Genomic DNA, 25,638 nt, shown 5'->3' on the forward strand with positions numbered 1-25,638 from the left:
ACTGAGTGGCTCAGTGGTTGAGCATCTGCCTTCGGCTCAGGGCATGATCTTGGGGTCGTGAGATGGAGCCCCGGTGTTGGGCTTTGAGCTCAGCAGAGTCTGCTTGAGGATTCTCTCTCTCACTCTCTCTCTCTCTGCCCATCCTCCCACTCTCTCTCTCAAATAAATAAATGAATCCTTTAAAAAAGTTGTATTATAAGAAATATCCACTTTCAGGTATGACCCAGGGAACCAATGGAACCGAATAATTGCCAACTACCCAGTTGCATCCAAATCAATTAGTACAATGTGAGATGCTTCCTTCCTACTTATCCTCTGTTCCTGGACTTTCCAGGAAAGTTGACTGTAAGGTGAGTTGGTCTCGAATCTGCCCCCAAATAACCTACCTCTGAACTATTATTTAAAATAGTTTTGTTGGGATCCCTGGGTGGCGCAGCGGTTTGGCGCCTGCCTTTGGCCCGGGGCGCGATCCTGGAGACCCGGGATCGAATCCCACATCAGGCTCCCGGTGCATGGAGCCTGCTTCTCCCTCTGCCTGTGTCTCTGCCTCTCTCTCTCTCTCTCTGTGACTATCATAAATAAATAAAAAATTAAATTAAAAAAAAATAAATAAAATAAAATAGTTTTGTTATCTATTAGTTGTTTTATTACTGTATGTTTTATTATATTAGTGACTCATGGTGTTTAGGAAATTAGTTTTCAGTTGGCTATTCTAGCCTGCGTGATCTCAGAAACGGTTTGCGGAAGGGCTCCTTGGCAGGCTTCCTCAGAAGAGAGCTCAGTTATTTCCTGAAAGTAAAAGCTGAGAGGTTTAAATCACGTGAAATTATAATAATAATTCGATGGTATCACATGCAAAAGTAGAATATAAATCTTGTCATTTCATTGTTTGGCTGAACTTAAGACCGATACTCAAAGGCAGGCAGAGGTATTAAATTTACCTTATTCCTTTTCTCCTGCCCACACAAGAGTTAAAGGTGCTTGAAGAAGCTTTTACAATGAGAATATACCTTCCTCACCCAAATAGCAAGCCCTGCACCGTTATGAAGTCAAATCCCCACATCATAAAGGCAAATGCCAAGCGGTGTTTGGAATCTGGCCCTCATTTTATGCCCCTTAGAAAGAAGGTGTAGGGATTTTAAAAGCCCTGGCTGTGGACGTGATGACCTTGCTGGCTGGATCAGTTGGGCCACCCTGCACACACTGAGGCTCAGGAAGGAGCACGTACGTCCCCTTCTCTCTGGGGACAGGGTTTGAAACTGACCCAGGCAGGTTGTGTTGCATCAGCCTGGCCTTCTTTGGTGGATGAAGCAGGTGTTGTCCCCCCTGGGGACTAGCTCCTACCCCAGCAGGGGCCGGCCAAGGGGCTGGGAGGGCACATGACCCCACCCCAAGCACAGCCCCCACCTGCCCAGCAGCTCCTGTGGCTCAGAGGAGGCTGAATGTGATACATGAGCAAGCACACACATTTTCTAGAGGGCGAGCACACATGCAACCCGACTTTATATTTCTCTTCCCCCACATGAGCAAATGTCTATCACTTGATGAAACACGATGACTCAGGACTAGTGACTCATGGCTCCTGCTTTAGCCTGCAGTTCGTTAGAGCAATGTTAGCATTCGCAGGAGGGCTCAGTGGTCCACAGAGTACATGTCCTAAGCTAGAAAACCTCCCATAGCCTGCAAACCAATGGGGGGCTGATGTACCCCACCACACACAAATCCCTCTGTTAGTCCCAAATATTCACTCAAAGTTTAAAACAAAAAAAAAACCTCAAACATTTGTGTGCACCATGAGGGATCCTGGGTGCATTCTCAGGATTTAGGAGAAGGCTCCTGTTTGGGCCCATGCTAATGTTTGCAGGAATATGCATGACAGAGATGGGGGTACCCCCTTGACTGCTGATGGTTCCCACCTGAGGGGGGCTCCCAAACACTAACCTGCTCCCTTTTGCTTACCTGAGCTGGGATTTGCTCTGAGTCCTAAGTCTTTCAGGCTGGGGCTGATGGACACAGTGGTCAGTGAAGCCAAGGGTGCCCATACCTGTATCCCGTGGACTGGCCACAGGAGCGTGTCTTTTGAGTAGCAAGTGATAGAAAACTCACCTAAAACTCAGATAATCAAGAGGATTTATGAATTTCAGCTCTCAGGTGGAACTGAAAGAAACTGCCATTCTTATAGGTCAGCAAATTGTCGGCAGTGGTCTATGCTTCCAACTTTATAAAAAGCCCCATGATAGATCAAGCTAGCTTCAGGAGAGACGTGATCCAGCAACTTAGCAAGTGTCTCCAAGGACTCAGATTTCCCCATCTTCCCAGTCTGCCTTCCATGGGGACAGGCTCATCTCAGACATGAGTCCTCATCCCAAGGTATCTCATGATGTCAACATGGCTGCAACACGCCAAAACATACATCTGTACGCCCTATCCTCCAGGAAAGGAGAATCAGTCTCTTCAGAGGCACAGAGGGAAGGAGCTCCACCTCCCCACAAACACTGGCCAACAGCTCGACCTCCTCGGTTCTGACTGAGTGAAATATTTTCTCGCTATGGTCAGGAGGTGGCAAGGTGGCATTTTTTTTTTAGCTCAAGCTAATAAGGGCTCGTGCTGGAGTCAGGATTCGGGTCAATCCCACCCATCACATAGCTGAGTAAGGAAGGCTGGGATCCTGCAGTCAAATCTGGGTACTGCAACCAGATGGGAATGGACACTTGCAGGGGGGTGGGGGGTGGGGGGGAGACGGGGCTGGCACTTCAGTGCTCGTGACCAGAACAAGCCTGTGCTCTCAGTAAGCGCCCTGAGTGTTCACAGCCACCTGAGGGGAGGAGGCCATGTGGGGCCATGTGGGGCCTCCGGGGTCTTTGAGAGGACCTGGATAGTGGCCTATGTGCCTCGCTGGGAACACCAAACCCAGCTGGCGTCCCTGGAGTGCCAGACACCTCCCCTTCCTTTCTCCACACATGCCACATTCTCTCCACCACCTCCCCTCGTGGCTGACGAGAGGCATGGATTCGTTCCCCTTTCACCTCTTCTCTCCAATTCCTCTGGAACATTCTGGCCTCTTTGGCCCTTCCAGCCCAGGGCCCTGCAGCCCGCAGGCAGCCCCCTTGTCCCACAGCCCCTGGGGGCCACCCCACCCGCTGCCCCCATGCCAGCCGGTGTTCTGACGAGGCAGCCTCCCCTGGGAAGGCCACCAGGACTGCTCTGCCACCAGCCCAGGGCAAGTTTTCAGGCTCGAGGCTAGCACAGGGGTGCCGAGCCAGCCCTGCAGGAGCTGGGGCCCGGGTGACACTTGTGGGTGACCTCGGGTGAGTTGTCTGTGCCCCTCTGTGCCTCCGCTACCTCCCCCTCCACACCGTGATTAGAGCAGCTTCCCGCCTCAGCATGTGGTGGGGAGGAGGCGGCCGTGCCACCCTTCCAGGAGGCTGCCGGGGCGAGCCTGCTGTGACCCGCTGCAGGGACACCTCTGGGGCAGCGTCTTCTCCCTCTGGCTCTGAGCCTGCACGCCCCTGGCCTCCCACTGCCTCGGTGTTCAGCCTCCTCCCAGGCCACCCAGGCCCCTCGATCTAGAGCTCACGCCTCTGAGCCTGGTCTCCAACCTGGACTAAAGGGCACGCCAACTCCCAGATACCCACGCCGGTCCCCCAAAACCTTCTCCAACTTGCTCAGCTTCCTGACTGTAGGTCAAGGGCTTTCTGTAAACACAGACGTATGAAAACTTCCCCCTGTGTTGAATGGTGGCTGGAAGGTGTCCGACTGGGGGATTCGGAAGGAGAGTAGGGAGTCACAGGGTCACACCTGAGGTCCTTCCTGCAGGTGGTATGATAGAGGGCAGCCCTAGGTAACAACCCATTCCGGGCTGGAGGGCTGTTCCTCCAAAGGCCTCCTGATTAACACCGCTGAGCTCACTGCTTCTCCATCTTTCTGGTGGGGCCCCAGATGCTTCACTGAACGAACTCACTGAGGCAGCTGGTGTGCAGAATGTTCGTGGAGGAGCCAGGGTGGAAGCCTTGCTAATTTCCTTTAAAAGCGATGGCGTGACTATTTTACTACGATGAAAACAGTAACAGTGCATAATGGACTACATTCAGCCATGACACAGCCTTTTGCTTTTCAATCTGGACAGATTTCTATTTATTGTACAGTGAAAAACAATCTTGCCAACATGATTACACATTTCTAAAGGAATACGGGAAGTAATTCTGGAAGAATATTTATTTATTTATTTATTTATTTATTTATTTATTTATTTATGTGTGTATATATATATAAATGCTAATTGTAAGTTATTTTTATGTGGCCACCAATTTAAATTTTATTTTCATGTATTTATGATTTATATCCCTTGGTTTTCTTTCTATAAATCTGTACAAAAGTAATAACAGTAATTTAAAAATTCCCACTTTGAAAAATCTAAATACAGAAAAACATATTTACAAATAAATATATTTATTCCTAGGTTTGGGTACTTGCTCTTGGCCATCCATAGTCTATAATCTGCAGGTAGCTTCCTCAAAATGCAAATTGGATGATGGCCGTTGAAGGCAGACTGACCTCCTTGTTCCTCTTCAAATATGCAGGTGCACCACTGCCACAGGTCCTTTGCACTTGCTGTACCCACTCAGGGAATGCTTTCCAACACACCTGCATGACTCATTCCCCCACCTCATGCTGACCTGCACTCTGAGGTCCTCAATTCAGATTTCCTAATTCCCCTAGAATCACACCCCATTCCCTTTCTGCTGCCTCCCCCACTTCATAACACTGTTCACTAGTGTTCCATGCATGTATCTTTTATTTTCCCATGGGTTGCAGGTCCCGTGGATGCAGGATCCTGGGGGTAGGGACTATGATATCCTGTTCAGACCTGTGTCTCAGGCCAAGATGGTTCCAGACTCCACGCATAGTTGAGGGGTAAATTTTAGGGACAGTTATGACCTGAAGAGAGATGATTTTTCCTTCATTTTTACACTTAACAACTAGTGGTTCTTGATCTTTGGGGAATAACAGGCCCCCTAAGAATTTAAGGAAAGTTACTAATACCTGTCTCGGAAAACCATGCATACGAACAAAATGTTTCATGTATTTTGTGGGGCTCTAATGACCTCCTGGGGCTGCTTCATGAAGCTTAAATCTGCCTCCCTAACTATAGATGCCACTCTTTTAAGTCTAATTTGTTATTCAGCTGCACCAGAAGTTACCAGAAAGATCTTTCCTCCGGGTTTCTCTGAGAGGTAAGCACTGCTGTCAGAGAGGCAGTTGTTTATGAGAGAACGCACGAACATTAACACAAAGCATAAGTTTCCATTTACAACATGAGCTTGAGATGGGTGAGAACAAATAAGTCAGCAGTATAAATTAAATTACAGTAGGAGCTCAATCGTCCATCTCTAATCTCATCATGGGATTAGCTGTCTCTCTCCAGGGCCTCTGAAATACGTGACACCCAATGCCCGCAACACACTGATACACTCTGTTATCACTCCGTGATATGCCCTCATACACTCCGTGTATGCCCTCCTGAGTGCCTACACACCCCACTCTATCTAGTGGGGTGTTTATCAGCTCTATCTGTTCCTACTCGGCTTATTTATATTAGCTGTATCTGTAGGTGCAATTACACTGTTTAAGTGAATATGAAGTAATCTGGAAAAAAACACGGTGCAAAAGAAGAGAGGTTCCTATAAAGACTGCAGAGACTAAGTTGAATGCGCTTGAAAGCTTTGGTCAAAGGGTTGTTTTCAAAAGGCTGGTTAGAAGCAGACAAGATACTGTAAAGACCAGGTAGGAAATTCTAAAACTCCAGAAATAGGGGATCCCTGGGTGGCGCAGCGGTTTGGCGCCTGCCTTTGGCCCAGGGCGCGATCCTGGAGACCCGGGATCGAATCCCACGTCGGGCTCCCGGTGCATGGAGCCTGCTTCTCCCTCTGCCTGTGTCTCTGGCTCTGTCTCTGCCTGTGTCTCTGGCTCTGTCTCTCCTTCTATCTCTCAAGAATAAATAAATAAAATCTTTAAAAAAAAATTAACGATATTAAAAAAAAAAAAAAAAACTCCAGAAATACTGTGGCCATAAGAGCAAGGGAGATCTAAATGATGCGTTACTGATGCAATCGGTGGACCCACACTTAAAAGCTCTGAACAAAATAAATGAACACTTGAGTAAACTTAAAATAAGTTAAAATGATTTCCCAGTTTACCTGACTTTGAGGAATCAACCGTCCACACATAGTTAAAGGGGCTTCAACCACAATCTGAAGATAAGGAGGCAGCCAACCTGAAATCTAAACCAATCCTGTAAGCATTATGGAATCAATTTCTACACAGACGGAATGCACTAGAACAGTTTTTCTTCTCCCGGCCTTAATCAAGCTGACCTGGAATCCTTGAGGAGAGTAAGCCGGGCACTGCAGAGGGCACAGAAGACAGCCACAAGCTAAGAAGCATTTGTTCTGGTGAGAAGAGCCTTAAAAAGAGAATTGGTGAGAAGAGAATTGAAAGGGCTATGGAATCCGGTTTGGATCTGAAAAACACAGGGAACCAGCCAAGAATAGGCATAATGCTCAGCACAGATGATCCTGAAAGACAATCAACAGTCAAGAGTTCTGGAGACTAGAGCAAAGACCTACTCCATGATTTCCCTGAAAGGATTTTCTCTAATATATGAAAACTTCAACCAAAAACACAGAGTTGCTTTAAGTCGTATTCAGTGTCTGGGGGCAAATCAGTGACCAAGATCACACCAAGAGGAAAGAGAAAAAATGTTTTCTCTAGTTACTGCTAAGCCACAGTAGTAGGTCTTGAATGCTGAAATAATCAGTTTTCTGAGAAGATCGTCACTTGGGGCCCTCCAAACCAGTAGGTTTTAGTTAAAAGGAAGGCTTTTGGGTCCTGGGCTTGCTGTCAAGTAAACTTTACTAGCCTGTTAGACTGCAGACTCAGGTTGGGGGCAGGTTTTGCTGAAGTCATGAGATACCACAGCTTGGCAGAGATAAAGGGGACTTTAGCATAAGCTAATCAAGAGCACAGAACTTCCCTGACCCTCAGATACGCGGCCAGCCTGGCCCTCCCTTGTGTTTGCTACTGATAACCTTCTACCCTCCCTCATCCTTCATCTTTTGGACAGGCTCCAAGATCGAGGCACTAACGTGGCCTTTCCTAGGGTTTAATCAGCCAACAGGATCCAGCGAGTTAATAACATCAGAGCTCTGTCAACTAACATCTTTCTCCACCTCATGCTATGCTGAAGGAGTGCTGGAGTCTAAATGTGCCTGTGCTCCAACCTACAACACTCAGCCTTCTGGCCGCAGTTCTTGAAAATCACTATCTTTAAAGGCTGAGGAGGAGTTTGTCAAGTGCCTTCAGCACTACCAGACTTGGTGATATTGCCAAGGCTTTTGGGCAAGGGTGACATCAAAGTGGTATCTTTGGACGAATCATCTGATGGTGATGGGGATTGGAGGTTAGAAGTAGAGATGGTGAGTGGGGGAGCAGCTAAGGGACTTCACCTTAGTTTAGTTCTTCAGTCAACAAATACCTCTGTTCCAGGAATTGGAAAAGACTCTGAGGACACAGCATGAAACAAAATAATAGCATGACCAGATCCAGGTGGGAGGAGCCAGGGAGCACTTGCAGCAACAATTCAGGAGAGAAGACCTGAAGGTGTAAACTCAGCGGTGGCATGGGAGGTGCAGAAAGAAAATGGGTATTAGAGTCATCAATCATTCCAGCTATTTCTTACTATCAATTGCAGAAGTCAAACATTTTCATTCAAACTATATAACAGGGCAAAAAATAAAGAGCCCCTCCTCTAGTTTTGCATCCCACACCTTACGGGACACCACATTTAGCAGATGGCTGATTTTAGGAGGCGATCCTGAGGGGAGGCAGGACGTCACCCCCATTCCTGGCATGACCTGGGTAGATGTTTCTGAGATAGGCAACCAGAGGAGAACAATTTCTTAGAGGATGAGTTTACTTGGATCATGTTGAATTTCTTAACAGCTGTACTGAAACGTAATTCCCACTCTATACAGCTCACCCACTTAAACTGTACAATACCATGGCTTTTTAGTACATTCACAGATACATGCAACCATCACCACAAGCCAACTTTAGGACAGTTTCATCACTCCATAAAGAAACCCAGCACACATTAGCCACCACTCTCCATTTCCCCAGACCTAACCAACCACTTGTCTCTATAGATTTCTATTCTGAATACTTCATATAAATGGAATCATAACGATATCTGGCCTTTCGTGGCTCGTTTCTCTCACTTACCATCCCATTTTCAGGGTTCAGCCATGCTGTAACCCTATCATATAGCACTTTTTGCTGTTAAATAGTATTCCACTACAAAAATCAATCAATCAATCAATACTTCTTGTTAATCCATTCGTTTGTTAATGGATGTTTGGGTTGTTTCTACTTTTTGGCAATTATAATGCCATGAACATCCATGCACACATTTTTGAACATCTGTTTTCAATTTTCTTAAGCATATATCTGTCAGTGGAATTGTTGGGTCACATGTTTAACTTTTGAAGGAACTGTGATACTGTTTTCTGTAAAATGGTGGCTACACCATTTTACTTTCCCACCAAGAATACATAGGAGTTCCAATTTCTCCACCTCTTTGTCAACACTTATCATCTGAATTTTTGATTACAGCCTTCCAAGTGGGTATGAAGTGGCATCTTGTGATTTTAACTTGCATTTCCCTAATGATAGTAAACTTCAATTCACCTGCTCATTGGCCATTTGTATATCTTCTTTGGAGAAGCGTATAATCAGATATTTTGCCCATTTTTTAATTGAGTTATGTTAGATTGAGTCGTAAGAGTTCTTTACAGGTCCCTTATTAAATACCAGATTTGCAAATGTTTTCTCCCATTCTGTGTGTTGTCTTTGCACTTACTTGCTGGTGTCTTTTTTTTTTTTTTTTTAAGAGTTTATTTACTTATTCATGAGAGACACAGAGAGAGGCAGAGACATAGGCAGAGGGAGAAGCAGGCTCCATGCAGGGATCCTGATGCGGGACTCGATCCTGGGTCTCCAGGATCACGCCCAGGGCCGAAGGCAGGTGCCAAACCACTGAGCCACCTAGCAGGCGCCCCTGCTGGTGTCTTTTGAAGTACAAAAGTTGTTAATTTTGGTGAAGTTCAATTTATTTATTCTTTTGTAGCTTGGGCTTCTGGTATTATCAAGAAACCATTGCTTAAATCCGAATCATAAAGATTTAGACCTGTTTTCTTCCAAGATAATTATAGATCTTTTACCGTGTTCTTGAACTGGTAAACTAAGAAATGAATGTGAAGGTAATTCCACTCCTCTTTGTAACAATATTAATTTTTTCCATGACCATTCTCAACTGATTCCTTCCTAAAGAGCTATTGACATGACAAGTATAATCATGAAGTGGAAATTCAGTTCAGAAAAATATTAGGATAATAAAACAAGAGTTTTAAAAAATTATTGAGTGTTCACCACAGGATACACATCACTTAAAATTATGGGAATTTCAAATTCTTTCTACTAGAACTTCTCATTGTTCAGTTATTTCCAGAATTCCCCATGGCTCCAAGAATATTAAATCAAATTTCTCATCTAAAGTGACAACATACCATTTCAATGATTCCTTACATTACATGGACTGGATATGAAATGTTTGAAGTTGCATATTCTGCATTTTTTTTTCCTGAGGGACCTAAGCTGTCCACACAAGAAAATTTGTTTCACTTGCTTCTTTCTTCTTTAAAGGCAATATGATGATGGAGTACACAACGGCCTCATGCCAGGAGCTACGGGTGCTTCTAGTAAACTCAGCCTGGCCCTAGAGAGACTCCAAATATCATCAGATGCAGAAACCACGTGTGGGATTGAGAAGACCTGCTGCCCACTTACCCTCCTTAAAACAACTCCCCTTGATATGTCAGAAATTTTACTTTCACAGTGTAGGCTTTGGTTCATAGTGAATTTCATGACTCACTGGATTCTTTGCAGTTACTAACTAGCCTCAGTAGGAAAAGGGTTGTGAGCAGGCTGAGGCAAGAGTAGAGAGAAGCAGGAAAACAAACACTGCTCATTTCCTCATTTTTAGGACTTTCCCTGACAGATGCATTGTTCCCACCACCTACAATTTGGGATTTGTTTTCAATCTTGATGGAAATGTTCACATGACAATCAAAAAACAAGTGATAATGACTTAGGTTTCAGATTTTATGTAATGATTTCACCACTCTCAAATTCTCAAACGTGTGTGTATTGCAGAATATGCCTCCTGACAGAACCATCCCCCTCCTCATCCATCATGATGGAAACACCGTACACCTCCTATCCTTTCCTATTGTTTCTGAGATGGACATCCAGGTTTCCTGCAGGAACATCCTCACCTGTTGTTGCCCCTCCCCGTTTGCCCAGAGAGCGTGGACCGTCTCATTCCCCTTCACCTCATATGCAAGCCCATGTTGCAAATGCTGATGGCACAGGAGTGGACCCTGATCTCTCAAGGGGGCCTCTGTACTATTCTGAGTATGAGTGTTCCCCACCCTGGGGCCAAACCAAAATGTACCTCCAGATGAGGTGAACACAAATACAGTCAGAGAGGAGCAGAAAGAGTTTACACTGGGTCAGTCCAGCCTCACAGATTCTGTACATGGACCTGATGTCGCTGTTCATTGTAAATAATTTGTTTTGCTCAAATTTCACATACCAAATACCTTATTCTATATTAAAACAGTATTTTCTCTAAAGCAATCCAAAGGCAAAAACAAAGCACTGGATGTTCTGGCTATAAAAGTCAGAGTCTGTGGCTTCTAAGGAGCGGGGGGCGGGGGTGGGGTGGGGAATCAACTGTAGTTTATGGTGACATTGGGAATAGAAGAGAAATTGATCCAGGGAAGACCAGGGGGCTCCAGGATCATGGAGAGATCAGAGTTTTTGATGACAAATCCAGAGTCTCCTGCACTCTGTCTTAGCAATGGCCTGAGAGATACACAGTGGTGTCATCTTTCCAGGCCAATGCTGGAGTGAAGGGAAGAGAGAGGAGAGGGTTTCGTTTAGGTAAAGTATGAAGTCTTGATCTGGCATCTTGTGTGGAAGCAGTCTACTTTGATGTTGACTATTTCTTTTGTCAATTTGATTTTGAAGTCTCTGGAGTTTGCACAGGACCAGATGTCTGGTGGGGCCTTCTTCAGTTGTGACATATGCAACCACATATTGACACTCTGTAATTTGGCAGCAGTGTCAGTGATCAAGAGTTCTTAGTAGGGTCCTTTCCATCAGTCTCACTTTTGTAAAAGCATCAGTGTAAAATTGTAACTAAATGACAAAAGATTGTACAATGTCCAGCGTTAAATCTGATGAGAGTTCATTTAAAAAGAAAATATAGTTATTTCTGTGATACACATTTTAAGATAACTGAAATTATGACTAATAACATTATAGCAGGACATATCAAATTTCTAGGATTTTATGCAATTTCTGGAATACTTATTATATCTATACAACACAAAAAAGGCTTGGTATGACTTATTTGACAATACTTCTCATGTAACCTATTGATAAGACTAATTACTTTAACATCTTCCTAAAAAGATAAGGAGAGATAACAAATCTTCTGGGATGCGACAAGGACTTTTTGGAAAATCCCAAAGTTATCTCCAGCTCAGAAAGACATCAATTAGAATCTGGTTTGGGGAAAGTTTATCAAAAATATCAAAAGGTTTTAAAACACTTGGTCAAGGGACACCTGGGTGGCTCAGCAGTGGAGATCTGCCTTCAGCTCAGGGCATGATCCCAGAGTCCTGGTATTGAGTCCTGTGGGGAGACTGCTTCTCCCTCTGCCTATGTCTCTGCCTCTCTTTATCTCTCATAAATAAATAAAATCTTTTAAAATAAATAAATAAAACACTTGGTCAAATAGGATTATGGGCCACTGTGAAACAATACTTAGTTATCCATTCAATCATAATGACAAAGACTTTAGGTAAATACAAAAAGTTAAATAGTTATGTAAAAAACCTTAGCTTTTTCAACAGAGAAGACTCCGTTTTCTTTAGTAATCAAAGACCTGATAAACCTATCATGGAACACAGTAAATTATTTTGATAAACCATATAATCTTTGTTTTCTAGATTACTTAAAAAGTAAAGTCCTTTTACAACCTATCAAAAGCAGACCAAAAGTTCAAGAACACTTTGCCCTTTTAACAGAACACCCAATTCCAATTTTGCAGATTATGTTTTTTTGTTTTGTTTTCAGAGATCATACATGCATGGCAGGAGGAGAGGCAGAGGCAGAGAATCTTTTTTTAAAAGATTTATCTATTTATTTTGAGAGATGGAGGGAGAATCTCAAATAGACTCCATGCTAAGCATGGATCCCAATGCAGGGCTGGATTTCACAACTCTGAGACCATAACCTGAGCCATTGGATGCTCAACTGACTGAATCACCCAGGTGCCCTAGCAGATTACTTTTGACATTAAATTAAAAAAAAAATCATTAAAAAAATCATTTTTAAAGATTTTTAAAAAATCTTAATTTTGTTCCAATCTTAGCCAGCTTGATCACGCATAAAAACCTTTTGTAAAGGTTTCTTTTCCACAAATTTTGACTTTTTAAATATCCCCTCAAATTTTGTCTTATTTTTCCTGTTTCTCATTCTGAAATAACCACTCACTTAAGTGCAAAATCACTCTTTTCCCTCAACAAAAGTGGATCTTCATTCCTCACATCATCTCTTACCAAAAGCACACATTTTCCTTTCCTTGCATACAGAAATACGTCGTCCCTTATTATTTCTAGTACCTTACATATGTTACAATTTTTAATGCTTAAAAAAACCTTAATTTCTGATGAAAACCAGGAAGTTAACAATTGTGAGCTTTTACTTTAGCCTGCTCTGGCTTGGCAAATTCATAAATACATTTTATATTTTCTAGAAACACATGCTTTCTCACTGTGGCACAAAACATATTTACTCATAGATTCAAATAGCTTTAGTTGTTTTTAGAAGCCAAAAAGTAGAAAAGGGTATCCATATTCAGTAAATTAATTTCAATATTTTATTTAAGTAATGATCTAGGCATTCAATGACTAATTTAACTTAACAAAACTTCAAGGTTTCAGGTTACCAAAAAGATTTGGGGAAACTATTTAAAAAGTTCAACTAAAAACTTCTGACCCACTTAACAGTTATTCTATTTAGTTCTATTTGGTTCACTTGTTCTCTCAACAATTATGTTTACTTATGAAAATTTAAATATCATACCCAGTCATTTTTCCTGATGAAAGATTTTATAAACTGAGATAACATGAACTTAATTAATAAATCCAGATAGAAGAAAAAATGTGTGTGTTATTTTAATGTTGATAATTCTACAGACATGTCTATTTCAATTAAACTAATTAATTTTAATCAGCTTTAATACTGAGTGTTTTCCTAGATCACATGATCTCAAAAAGCATTTAGGTCTCTATATTTTTGAGAATTTTATGAATACTTTATTCATATAACCATCTAATTTTCTTTATGTCAATTGAATAGAGCTTTTTTTACAAATTAATTTTGGCAATATCATATGGAGGTGGAAAATACCACACATGTACAATACGTGTATATATAAACATATGTATACATATAGACAGAAGAAAACAGAGACCTAATAGCTTTTGTTTTACGACTTTAGCCATGAGATAGGTAGGATAATGCAGAACTCACTAGATGGATCCAAATCGCGTGTCTGGAAGATGAAAAAGTAAAGGTTACGTGTTCAGGAGACTAAAGCTCTTTATAGAGAAGACACTTATTCATTTGCCTACGTTTCCAATCACCTTCCCTCCCCCCACCCCCACCCCTTTTGCTTTTCTTCTGGTAAGAATTACCTCCCTGAAGTTTGTATTTCAAAGACATGGCCTAATTAGGATTGCCAGGAGAAGACCCGTTAGAACATTTACATCCCAAAGGCACAGGGGAAAAAAAAAGCAGGTTCCTCCCAGAAGAAACTTTGTTTCTTAAGGTCAGAATTTTTTACAATACTTACAAGCCTTTTGAGAGCAATCAAAGCAGTTTCAGGACTGGTAACAATAGATGAAATTTCAATTGTTCCCAGAGCTGCATTTCTAGCTTTACTAAGATTTGTAAGATAAGGACAGTTGTTTTTAATTCCTCTAAGAATTGGATTACTGCCTAATTCTACCGAAGGGTTGATGTGTCCATCTAACCACACTATCTTCAATTTGTTTCATATCAGGAAGAGGATTTCCAACTAAGATGAAAATCAAAGATGTTTATGTTCTGTATTTAGACCTGTTTGTCTTTGGGATGTTTTAGTAAATCTTTTACAAAGCCTTCAGAAGGTTTTTCTTTCCTTCTGGATGCATAGTTTTATTTTAGCTTAGGGGAGAAGGCCTAAAATAAAATTCTATCAGACACTGAATATCAGCTTCCAGTTTGGCCATCTTTTGACCACAGAGGTACTTTACAAAAATCCTTCAAATATTTTATTAGTTTTCAGCTAGGACAAACAAGAAGTATTTTTGGCAGTATTGAACATCCCCTCTCAGATTAAGAGGGGTCCCCCCAAAAAGCATGAAAAGATGACTAACTTCCCTAGATCCAGAGAGTCACTCCCAAAGACAGCCCAAAGGAAGAAATGACAACTGTTGTGTCCAAGGCAGGTTGAAACCAAAGCCAGGTAGGTTCTTAGGACGCAAAATGAGGCAAGGGAGAAGGGAAGACCTATCACTGGGGGAGAGAGAGAGAAGGAGAGGGAGTCAATAACCAGTGGGTTGGACTTGGAAAGACAACTCAAGGACTTTATTTTCCCCTCTCAACTAGGTACTGCAGACAGAGATCCAGGAGAGCTGACTCTGGTAAGGACCCTCACCCTTAGCCAGCCTCTGCCAGTTTTCCCAAGACCTCATCCACAGGATCCAAGTGGTCTTAGAGTGTAGCTTCAGTTATCCACCAGAATCTGGCAAGGTTTTCCGTTCATTTTCAGTTTTCCTTGGCTGTTTAAGGGAGTAACAGCCATTTACCAAAAAAATCTCCCAGAGTCCTGTCAACTCTGGGGGGACCCATATGGGAACTCTCTTTTGAGAGTAGATGAGGGATCCATAAGGCCACTAATGGCCAACTTTGTTTATGGTCTTGTTTCCAAATCCCATTCAAAATACTCAGCTGCAGTCATAAGTTCTGTCAGACTTATGGGAGCTCAGTTCCACCCTGGTTATTATTATTTTTAATCAGTCTCCTAGTCTCAAGAACAGATCCATTTACAAATAGGGCAGCAGAGCATGTTGGGTGACCTTGTTTACAGTATGTAATGGGAATGCCATAGGAAGAGTGCTTCCAGACAGGCTTTAAAGTCTGCCACAGATTCACCTTTTATCTTTGAATAATAAACCAAATAAGGCAGGCAGGGAAAATTCCTTCTGAGAATGGCTTTTAAAAGGTCAATCACCATTTTATAAACTTTTTCTGGTCCATGAGGTAAGTGTGTTTAAGAGCGAGGATCCTTAATATCTTCAGGTTTACACCAATCTGCTTCCTAAATATCTTCGGGTTTATGCCAATCTGCTTCCTGCATCCATTTTTGGGCTTCCTCAGCGTTGACCAGCATGTGCCTAAGCTCACAGAGATCTGGAAGCCTGGGCTCACTGGCCCTGGTAATGACTAAATTCTTCAGGAAACTTTTGGGGGATCCTCCCTGGGTATAGGAAATTCTTCGACTATGGCCCCTTAGTTCACACTTTGACCAAGGAGTTTAAGACATCTGAGGAGGATATCCCATAACCTGAAGTAACCCATTCTGTTTGGTTTGTGAGCCCTTGTTTTCAGAATCTTGTCTACTGGGAATGTTCTTCATAATGGCCATTATAATTCCAGATCCTATTTAGTAAAACTTTGTTGTAAATATCTACAGCTTCCAGGACAGCAGTTCTTAGACATCAAATAAGCAATTGTATCAAAAGGTGGCGTGCTCAACTCTGAACTAAGGCTTTGTGTCTTTTGGAGCCAAACTAATATATAAGGGGATGTGTCCGTGGATTGCAGATTGTGTGGGTTTTACAGTGTACCTTACTGCATGGAGACTTTCTTGTGGTTGGCGGGTGACCTAATGTCAATCTGACCTGTTGTGTGACCAACTTATGGATAAAGCTGGGTGGCAAGCATTCTAACAGCTTTTAAATGTTCAACCTATACTCAATAATCAAGCAGCTTTTGGCTTCCAAGACTCCCAGTAGCAATAGCCTTTAACTACACAAAACACGCTGGATCCAGGCCAGCTTAAGTCACACCCAGTTTGACCCCAGGTGGCGACCACCAGCAATTCCCAGCATGGGACTGGGGACAGAACTAAACCAAACAAATGGAGAACTGTGGACTAAACCAGGGGCAACATGGAATTGGAGACTTAACCAACAGCTAAGCATTCCGATCAGATGGAAAACTGCAGACTAGACTGCCAGCAGTTCTCAATATGAAATCAGGGACTGAAATCAAATGAGTCCTTGTAAAGCCAATTAGGTCAGGAGCTTGACACAAAGAAAGCAGAGCTCAGAGCTGAGAGGAACTTGCCCATGGCCCTCGGAAACGTGAGAAACACAGAGAATGCAGTTAGTGGGGTACCATGCCTGTGTTTCTCGTTACCCCCCAAGGCTGTCAGAAGCTTCCTTCAGATCTCATCACTGCCACCCAATCTGTTAAAGTCCAAAATTCATCTGAATAAAATTTAAAGATCTTATCAGTTTTATTCAACAATTCATAGATCGGGCAATATCCTATCTGGCAAAGAGAAAGAAGTTCCAAAGAGCTGTACAAAATGGAAAACTTCTATGGGCAGAAAGAAGCGGGACAAGGAAATTATTTTAGCAGAGCTGATTGTTACAGGCAGAATCACCTTCCTTTGAGGGGTCATGGGTTGGGGAGGATGTCTCCTGCTGATTATTCCACTAGTGCTAGATCATTCGAGACTGACTGGCTTAAGATTCCACTCCTGGGAGAGACTGAAACTGTAATCAGTCTTGGTTTGGTGACATGGGCTTAGCACAAGTGACTCAATTTTGAGTTTGTTGCCTCTTTTTAAACAATACTCTGTAATTTAAAAATTCCTTTCCAATGTGTTTTAGTTATTTCTGAAGAACTCTATTGCTTATCAGGTGGTTAGAAGGCCAATGGAAACTTGCATAGTCATACAGTAACTGCAAAGTACTTAGAATCTAATTCATCCTTTAAGTTTCCACATTTAGAAGAAAAAAAAGCATGGGGCAGAGAATAACAAACAAAAACGACAGAATTAACCTACTGGAACTCCAAAGAAAAAATGAGCAGAGTCATACTAGAATTCCTCATGGTTCATTACCAGCTAAATTTCTTCAAAAATCAGATTCCAAATGTCCTGTTATCTCTCTCAAATTTTGTTTTTGCAAAATAGGAAATCAACATTTCCTTAATGAGTATATAAACAGTTTTTGCCTCTGAATGAGGAATCTTTTTTAGACTTTAAGCACCTCTTCAGTAAATCTTTAGTCTGTGAGAAGGGACAGCTAAAATGTCCTCTCACAGTTGTGAGGTTTTCTTTTGACTATATTTTTTAATCAAAAAAGAGATCTTTTTCATAGGTCCTACAACCACCTTTTCTTTTTGTCATCTATTTCACGTAGAACAATTAGAAATCTTTCATTTCTGAGCTTTTCTTAATTCCCTGGGAAAGGAAACTATGCTGGGGCAAGCAGGTACTAAATTGCTCAGGGAGATATGAAGGAGGGATCTAAGGACATTCCCCTCCTCACGTCATATAGACTACTTGGGTCTGAATGATTAGCAAACTAAATGACTCTGCTAAATAATCAGATTCTAAATGTTTAGGACAATTATATGCTAAATAGACGGGCAAACAGGGTGGTGTATTTTAAAAGCCAGATATATTTTTAAAATATCACGCCTATAATAAGTAAATTATGTAGTGATGGAACATCGAAAAAAGTTGATGAACAAAAGGCACAGTCTAAGAGTTCAGGAGTAGAAAGAACAGAAGAGTTCTCTTTTGGTTTGATTCAAAGTAGGAGAAAGGGAAACTGGTGTATTAAAATTATTTTTTGGGTGAAAGTTTCTGTCAGTTGAAGCAGTTAACATTGGCTTCTTTCTCCCCGGTCCAAAGCAGTCTTTTCTTTGATTGGCTTCTGAGAATGTGTTTAATCTTCCGCTGTGTAGAAGTGATACATCAGGGCTACCACGAGTGCTGAGATGGCTGGGATCACCCAGTTGGTCCACCAGCTGGAAAGAAACAGCAATGATGTTTGTACCGCTGTTTGACACACAGAACTCAAAACCTTGGCTACTTCTAATTACCGAAAATCAATATGGCAGGTTTTTATTATCTTTGTAATCTACCTAGATGAAAAGTCAACTCTGAGTTGTTAAAAGCAATGTGAGTGCAACACAAGCTCTACTATACCAGCAACTGTTCTAGCTTTATAAGAAAATTAATGACCCCCAACCTCAATCCACGTAAATCTATATCTATAAATAGACTTATACAAAGAGCTATGAATCACTCCCCCAACAGATGCTACCTATGAATAGTGACTTATCTAAGGACATAAACTCTGGGTTACAACGTATATAAGTTCACAAAAGCAAATATTCCTTACAGTTTCTATTCTATTTACAGACATTAAGAATTTAAAATAGCACTAAACTGAGAACAAGGAAATCAAGGTTCTTATTTTGGGATAGCCATCAGCAGGCTCTATAACCAAGAGAAAAGCACATCTCAGAGACTATGAAGTTAAGGAATTTGAGCCATAGGATTATTAAGGTTGCTATGAGCACCACAGCTCTATGTTCTATGATTCTGTTTTGAAAATCTAATCGTTACACATGCACAGTAGATTTAACAAATCAAGAAAGAGCATGCCCAAACTACTTAATCTGTGGCTCAAAGGTATAAACTCAGAAAAATGCCTAATTTGCACACTTTCAGGCCTGGTGCATAGTTTTTTAATTCACTATAAATGACAGATCACAGATCAAACCAGGGACAAAGCCAGAATATCTTCAATTTAGCTATGAATCTATAATTTCTTAGAAAACAAAATATACAGGTTGTAGAATATGAATTAGACCAGGTAATACCTATAAAGACAATTATGTTCTGTCATAAACTTTCTATCTTTTAATACTTTTCATTACAATACATATCAACTCATACAAAAATTAAGTTCAATAAAAAGATTTAAACTGCAAATGTAACTTTCATCTTGGTGAGGTTCTGATAGGTCAGAAAACTGACCTGTCAATGAAACATACAGCAAAGTACTACTGCCTGAAGGCAGGGAATGTACCAGAACACCAAGAGACTGGGCAGTTATATTTGACAGGGTAAAATAAAACAGGCATAAACGTGTGGTTTTGAGCTTGGGGCCAAGTATCTTTATCTACTAGACAGATAAATGCCAATTATACAAGTCAATATGGTAGAGCTGACACAAATGTAATAGATCTTGGACTGTAACACAGAAATCCAGTCCCAGAATGAGAGATTCACGTTACACCTAGAGGAACACTGAGCCATGCTTAGGAAGAGATGATCACTACAAGATTAGAAATGGATCATATACTGAATAGAAAGAATGTTTGCCTAGACAATCAAAGATTGTGCAGGCCACAGGACTACCCTGGAGAAAGGGAGACCCAATTTATTCTGTGTATTCTATAGGGTGGATGCAGCTGGAGGGCGAGATTTGGGGTTGTTCTGAAGAGTGTCCAGAGTCTGAGCTGACAGTTGAGGAGGGGGCGTCCTGAGTCACCTGGGCACCAAGTGGAGATGTCCCTGGGATGTCCACTGAGGGGGGCAGTGGAAGCCTGAGCCTCAGATGGGTCAGATGGGGGAGGGGCCCTAATCCCTCCCTGATTCATCGGGCTTTCTGATCATAGTTACTTTAAGCGAAAACTACCACATACCTGGAATTAGAATCAACAGTAGTAATGAGAGTTTCCTGAAATACAAGAGAAAAAGTAAATTTAAAGGGAACATCTGAACATTTATTCAATTGACTAAGAACATTTTAAAATAAGACCACAATATTTTTTTCACTATTCTTCAAAACACATTGAAAGGGAAAATTACATCATAAACTTTTCACTAAAATGTCTAATTTCACCATTTTTTCAGAAAAAAATATTTTAAGAATCCTGTATTTAAATTGCTTACAAACATAACCTAGATAATTTGAAAAAAGTTAAAAATAGGCTACATAAAATATCCTCAACACAGTACACATCTGAATAATGTAGAAACTAAAGACAAAGATCATGTACATAGACTCATAACCCCAACACTACCTTTAGGAAGAAAAGTTTGATTCTCTAAAAGGATGAATGAAACATTCAATAAAATCAGTTATTTCATTAAATTTTATATGAAGTAAAAGTGTATCCAAATTGTGTTAAAAAGACATGACAATCAAAAAAAGAAAAATAAGAACTGTCATGAAAATTATCACACTCTGGTTCAACACCTTTCCTGGCCTTTTCTAACTCTGACAAGAAGTTCTAAAACCTGGAGGCTTCAGGGACTGACCTCACACAGTCACCAGCCAAGAAACCTCCGAATAAAGATGCCCTGTGTGTGTGCTGGGGTCTTTCACAGTTGGCCTATTGTGTCTTCCAGAACTTTGAGAGAAGTTCTGTCAGTACCATGAAAATGAACTAATTTTGGCTCTAGAAAGATACATAGTTCCCCAAACAGCTGAATGATGAAGGCCTAAGGAAAAATAAACTTTTCTGGGATTGAAAACTTAAGCATTCTTTGAAATTTCACACCCGCGAAAGTATTAGTGCCTCAGAGATAGCAGTAAGTAAGGTAGCTCCATCAGAGAGCTCATCTCTGCAGTTTCCCAAAGCACAGGATAAGCCGTTAGCAAAACAATCCACACTCTGCGATGAGGCAAAGCTACACACACAGTGAGGCAGCACATTAGAGGAACCCCATGAAAAAGCAGAAAACTGTTAGGGAAGAGCAAGCAAATCAGTTAGGAGACCCACAAACCTGGAAACATGGCCTTTAAGATTCCTGACACAGTGGAGGGGAAAATAAATCATTTAAAAAGAAAACACACATTTATTATCTTTTCAAGCAATGTTAAATCTTAGCGACTACAAAAAGTATTCATAACTACTGCAAGATTATCTTTCTAATTTTGTATATATGAATAAAATTAACCAAGATTACCAGAAGTCACTGGACTATGCAAAATGATTATTCAGCTATTAGAAGACATAAGTTCAGCAACTGGAGCACAACAGTTCATTGAAGGTAAAATATTATTGTTACAATAGAAAGTTAAGCCCGGAATAGTAAACAACACAAACACATATCTGTTATTTTGTTATACTAAGCACGTGCATTTTACAAACATACTGACAACTCTAGGGAAACTAGGCTGGCCTGTCCCTCCTCCTCCATCACTGTCCTGTGTGTTAATGCTACAACTCTTAGGGCACCATTGCCACCAGCAATCATGATCTTCTAAAGAGCTGTACTTTAAAAAATTATATACATTTCTGAGTGTTTATTACGTTAGGCTCTTAACCTAAAAGTGCCTGAGAGTTAAGCAAGTTTAAATAACCACTTACCACACTGATGAAAAAGGAAAATGAAACTGTCTCGCCTGTCCAGTGGTCTAAGGGGCCTAAGTTGGGTTTTGTTTAACTAACAAATATGTCAAAAACCAACTGGCAGAGAAAAGACTATGGTTTTTATTACAGGCTCTGCCACCTGTTCACTTCATGACCTTGAAGGGTTCAATTTCACAGAGGAATGATTACTAATTCCATCAGGACATGAGAAGCTGTACATAAAATCATGCAAAGTACATCAAGTTTCTGTAAATCAAAATAATCTCATTTATACATTCATCTACTTTAGCATATTCCCTAATTAGAAGGCTTTCCTAAAAATACTAGGGACACTGATGCCTTTGGGGTATAGAGCCTTCAGGAGAAGCTTAAGAGACTACATCTGCCAAACATGAGATGGGTCCTCGCCATGGCTCTGCAGTGTGACCTGTAACAAGGTCTGAACTTCACTGCTTTTACACCTTCCCTGGAAGGTCTATGGATCCCACAGGGTTTTCGTAAGAACCAAATAAAGTCACTTAAACAGCAATGATTTGAAAACCACAACCAAGAAAAAGTACTGATAAAACTGATACCCTCCATGTAAGCAAATCTGATAGATACAAATTTATTTAAAAATGCATCTTTTCTTGGTCTACAAATACCTTACTTTGGCAACTAAACACCATGTTTTCCTTTGGGCATAATAATCTTTGTTGCTTCATATTTCACAATTCAACTAGATATTTTATGTGGCAATATTAAAAAAATTCAGACCACAGCGTACACTTACCAGCCTGGAGATAGACAGATGGTTATACAGAGACACAACAAAATAAATTATCTAAGGACACTATCTTCTGGCAAAGTAGAAGCATAAGAAAGATAAATTCAAAAAAGTGGTCATATATTTTCTTTCACTGTATTTGCTTACGGCCTCTAAGAAAGAAAGTTTGAGTTCTTGTCCTGCCTTTCTCCACTTCTGCTCACATAAGCAAAGTCATGTATGTTCTAAAAGAGGAAAGGGTCTGTCTTTCAGAAATGTAACAGTATGGTAGGAGACCTGCTTACCATCTCAGCCCTAATTTCTGTTTGTAGGTATCAAAATTCGAGATATGGTTGGACCTACATTATTAAATCTAAGTTAATGTAATGAACCTAACAAAATCTTTATTTTATAACTAAATGATTTGCACCAAAATTATTAACATTCTAAACACCTAATAGGAAAAAATATATACTTTTTCCCTGACTGTGGAGAAAAAGCAAAAACTATATGCATCACAGGATTTCAGTTATCCCAAAAGTACCCTCAACAAAGGTGCTAATGTCTTATGAACCAACAGCAAAGACTGAGCAACTATTACAGAGGCAATTCAAATTCTGGAAGTCCATTTTTTATCTTCCCAAAGTACTCCAATCACCAACACTGAACTTTCTGAATAGGGAGAAGAGAAGATAGAAATGAAATTGCTTTGTAGGAAATAGTATTATGCAAGACTTATTGCACTGTCTGAGGTATGAAGGTAAGCATGGCCTTTATGCGCTATTGGATTTACTGCTTTGATTTTGCTGTGGATTAAAGACAATGTCTTGTCAACAGCAGCTAGTAAATGAGTTCACCAGTTCTTCCTACAAGCCCTATGTAGTCTTACTTTTGGGCTCTAATAAAAGAGCAGAAACCAAAATGGAAAAATTATCCTTCCTTTCTGTGGTTTAAGTAAAACTTTCCTCCTTTAATTATAGGCCAGTAACTATTCTGTCTGCTTGTACTTTCAGGGGCTCTGGTTGTCATCAATTCTTACTAGGGATTTATCTTCAAACATAAGTGATGAACAACTCAGAGGGAAGGGCTAGTGAGCTAGGGCATAAAATAAGTTATTACTAGAATATATTTTCCTTTCCTAATGAAAAATGCATCAAAAAATTATTAGTTAGTTTGATTAACATTACATTCATCCAACAAATATTTATTTAATACCTATTATGTCCCAAGTGGATGAAGACGACATGGGTAGTGTCCTCCAAGGTTCAAGTATTCAGACCTCTGCTCAATCAGATTTTAAGTTCTCTGAAAATAAGGCCTGTGTCAAATCTTTGAGATTAGCAGCACAGTACTACTTATACAAGTAGCTCTTCATAAGGTATCTATTAATAATTATGATGAAAAAATTATGTATTGAGAGTCTTACAAAGAGAACACACAAGCTGTCTGAATGAAACACAATAGGTGGTCTATATACAAAGTATTTTGCTGAGCCAACAGGTTACATATTCATCTTACCTAGAGGGACCTATGCTGGCCTCAAATAGGTAAAAGATTTCTGTCCTCCAGTTTGACAGGTATGAAATACAGTGAAGACAGACACAGCCACTGAGACACTTGAGATGACACACTTACCGAAGGCTTGTTTATCTTTGCTCTGTCATCCTGCAATTAAAAAAAAAAAAGGCACATTACAGAATGAAAGAACATTTCCAAAAGTACACTGTCCAAAGCACTTGCTTTTATTGAGTTTTTTTAAAAATTATATTCAGTAATTAATATTTTGAGTTCATCTATCTAGGTTGTTAATCACAAAGTTTGATCCATCTGACTTGACTGTAAAAATTAATAGCTGATTAAATGATTAATTTTCAATCTAGAGTCCCAAAGTTTAGAATATCATCCACGATAATCATATGTATATGTTGATGTGCATATACATTTATTAGACTTGGATTTTGAACTTTAATTCAGGGATCAGCTGAGATTCTTCCCTCCTATCCTCTAAAATGAGTGTATGTATATGTGTATTGCTATATGTGTGTACTTGGGTGTGATATCCTGAGTGAATTCCTGCAATCTCCCAACTGCAGGGTTGTAATTTTCTTAAAACCTCTGGTTGAAGTAGTCCAAATTAAGGGTCACCTGAAGGTGACCACAGGGGATCCCAGTAGGGAGATGATGCAGAATGCTGTAGTCACAGCCTGAAAACCCACATGCTTTACACCCACAGGTTTGGAAAGGAAAGAATAAGGATACAATCAAACATTTTAAGGGAAGGCCTCCCTGGTTACCATAAAACTACTTCACTTCAGTTAAGTATGAAGAGGAAGATGAAAATATGTGGGTGAATAAACTCTCCAGGTAAGTGAAGCTTATTCTTTCAGAGTATCACCTCCCTACCACCAAACAACCACCACCATTCAATGGAAATTGCTCTGAAACAGGTTTCCTATTTTCAGGCCTTCAATAAAAAGTGTACTTTAAACTTTCCTTCATTCATGGTCATTGTAAAAACCATTAACCAACAAAACTTTTCATACAGGTTTTTGTTTTTCAGTGGTTTCTCAGAGTGCCTACTTGAGCTGAGGGGACATGCCTATGCTAATTCTTGTTAGGCCACTTCTAACAGGATCGCTATCCACTCTGGCTTGCTCCCAGTGAAGCAACAGGAGCTGGGAGGCAGACAGAAGACTGAGATGGTGCAACCCTGCTGAGAGGCCCAGGTGCTCTCTAGAGGTGAGAAAAGCTGAATGCATGGCATAGGATTCACTGTGTGGAGCACACCACTACCTCTTCCCAAGTGTTCAGCTACATTCCTGATAACTTCCCACTGACAGATTAGCAAAGGTTTATATGGTCAGTCAGAATTGCCACAGAAGGGCCTAAATTCACATTACAGCCCCAGGTTAATATAAAAGCTAAATTAGGCCAGCACTTTCCCAAAGTTAGTCTAGAGACTGGCACCAAAGGTGATGTTCTCAACAATCTGGGGTAAAATGAGAAGAGTGAGGAGAATGTGTAGGTTTTACAGAAGGCAGAGTTTATTTATCTGTTCATTTAACAGAAGTGGTTTAAAATTTTTTTTAAATCAGTTTTTTTTTTTAATTAAAATATCCTAAAAAAAAAATAAATAAATAAATAAAATAAAATAAAATATCCTCAAACTAATGACAGTAGAAGGGATTTTCTTAAGTAAAATATTTTAGTCAAAAAATTAAAAAAAAAAACTATCCTGGGTTAAA

The 25,638-nt window shown here is 40.6% G+C and overlaps 1 protein-coding gene across 2 annotated transcripts in view; it reads right to left on the reverse strand.

Moving 5' to 3' along the window:
- Nucleotides 1–16,737: 16,737 nt before the first annotated feature.
- The window catches only part of LOC121481868 (cytochrome b5), a 37,548-nt gene continuing 28,647 nt past the window's right edge, over nucleotides 16,738–25,638 (reverse strand). For both annotated transcript variants that reach the window (XM_041739466.1, XM_041739467.1), the window contains exons 3-5: nucleotides 24,029–24,058; nucleotides 19,972–20,006; nucleotides 16,738–18,282 (exon numbers count right to left, since the gene is read on the reverse strand). In XM_041739466.1, the coding sequence (XP_041595400.1) occupies nucleotides 18,201–18,282; nucleotides 19,972–20,006; nucleotides 24,029–24,058 (147 nt within the window). In that variant the 3' untranslated portion in view covers nucleotides 16,738–18,200. The remainder of the gene's footprint in view (nucleotides 18,283–19,971; nucleotides 20,007–24,028; nucleotides 24,059–25,638) is intronic.

The sequence above is a fragment of the Vulpes lagopus genome, chromosome 24, assembly GCF_018345385.1.
Source record: "Vulpes lagopus strain Blue_001 chromosome 24, ASM1834538v1, whole genome shotgun sequence".
Classification (NCBI taxonomy): Eukaryota; Metazoa; Chordata; class Mammalia; order Carnivora; family Canidae; genus Vulpes; species Vulpes lagopus.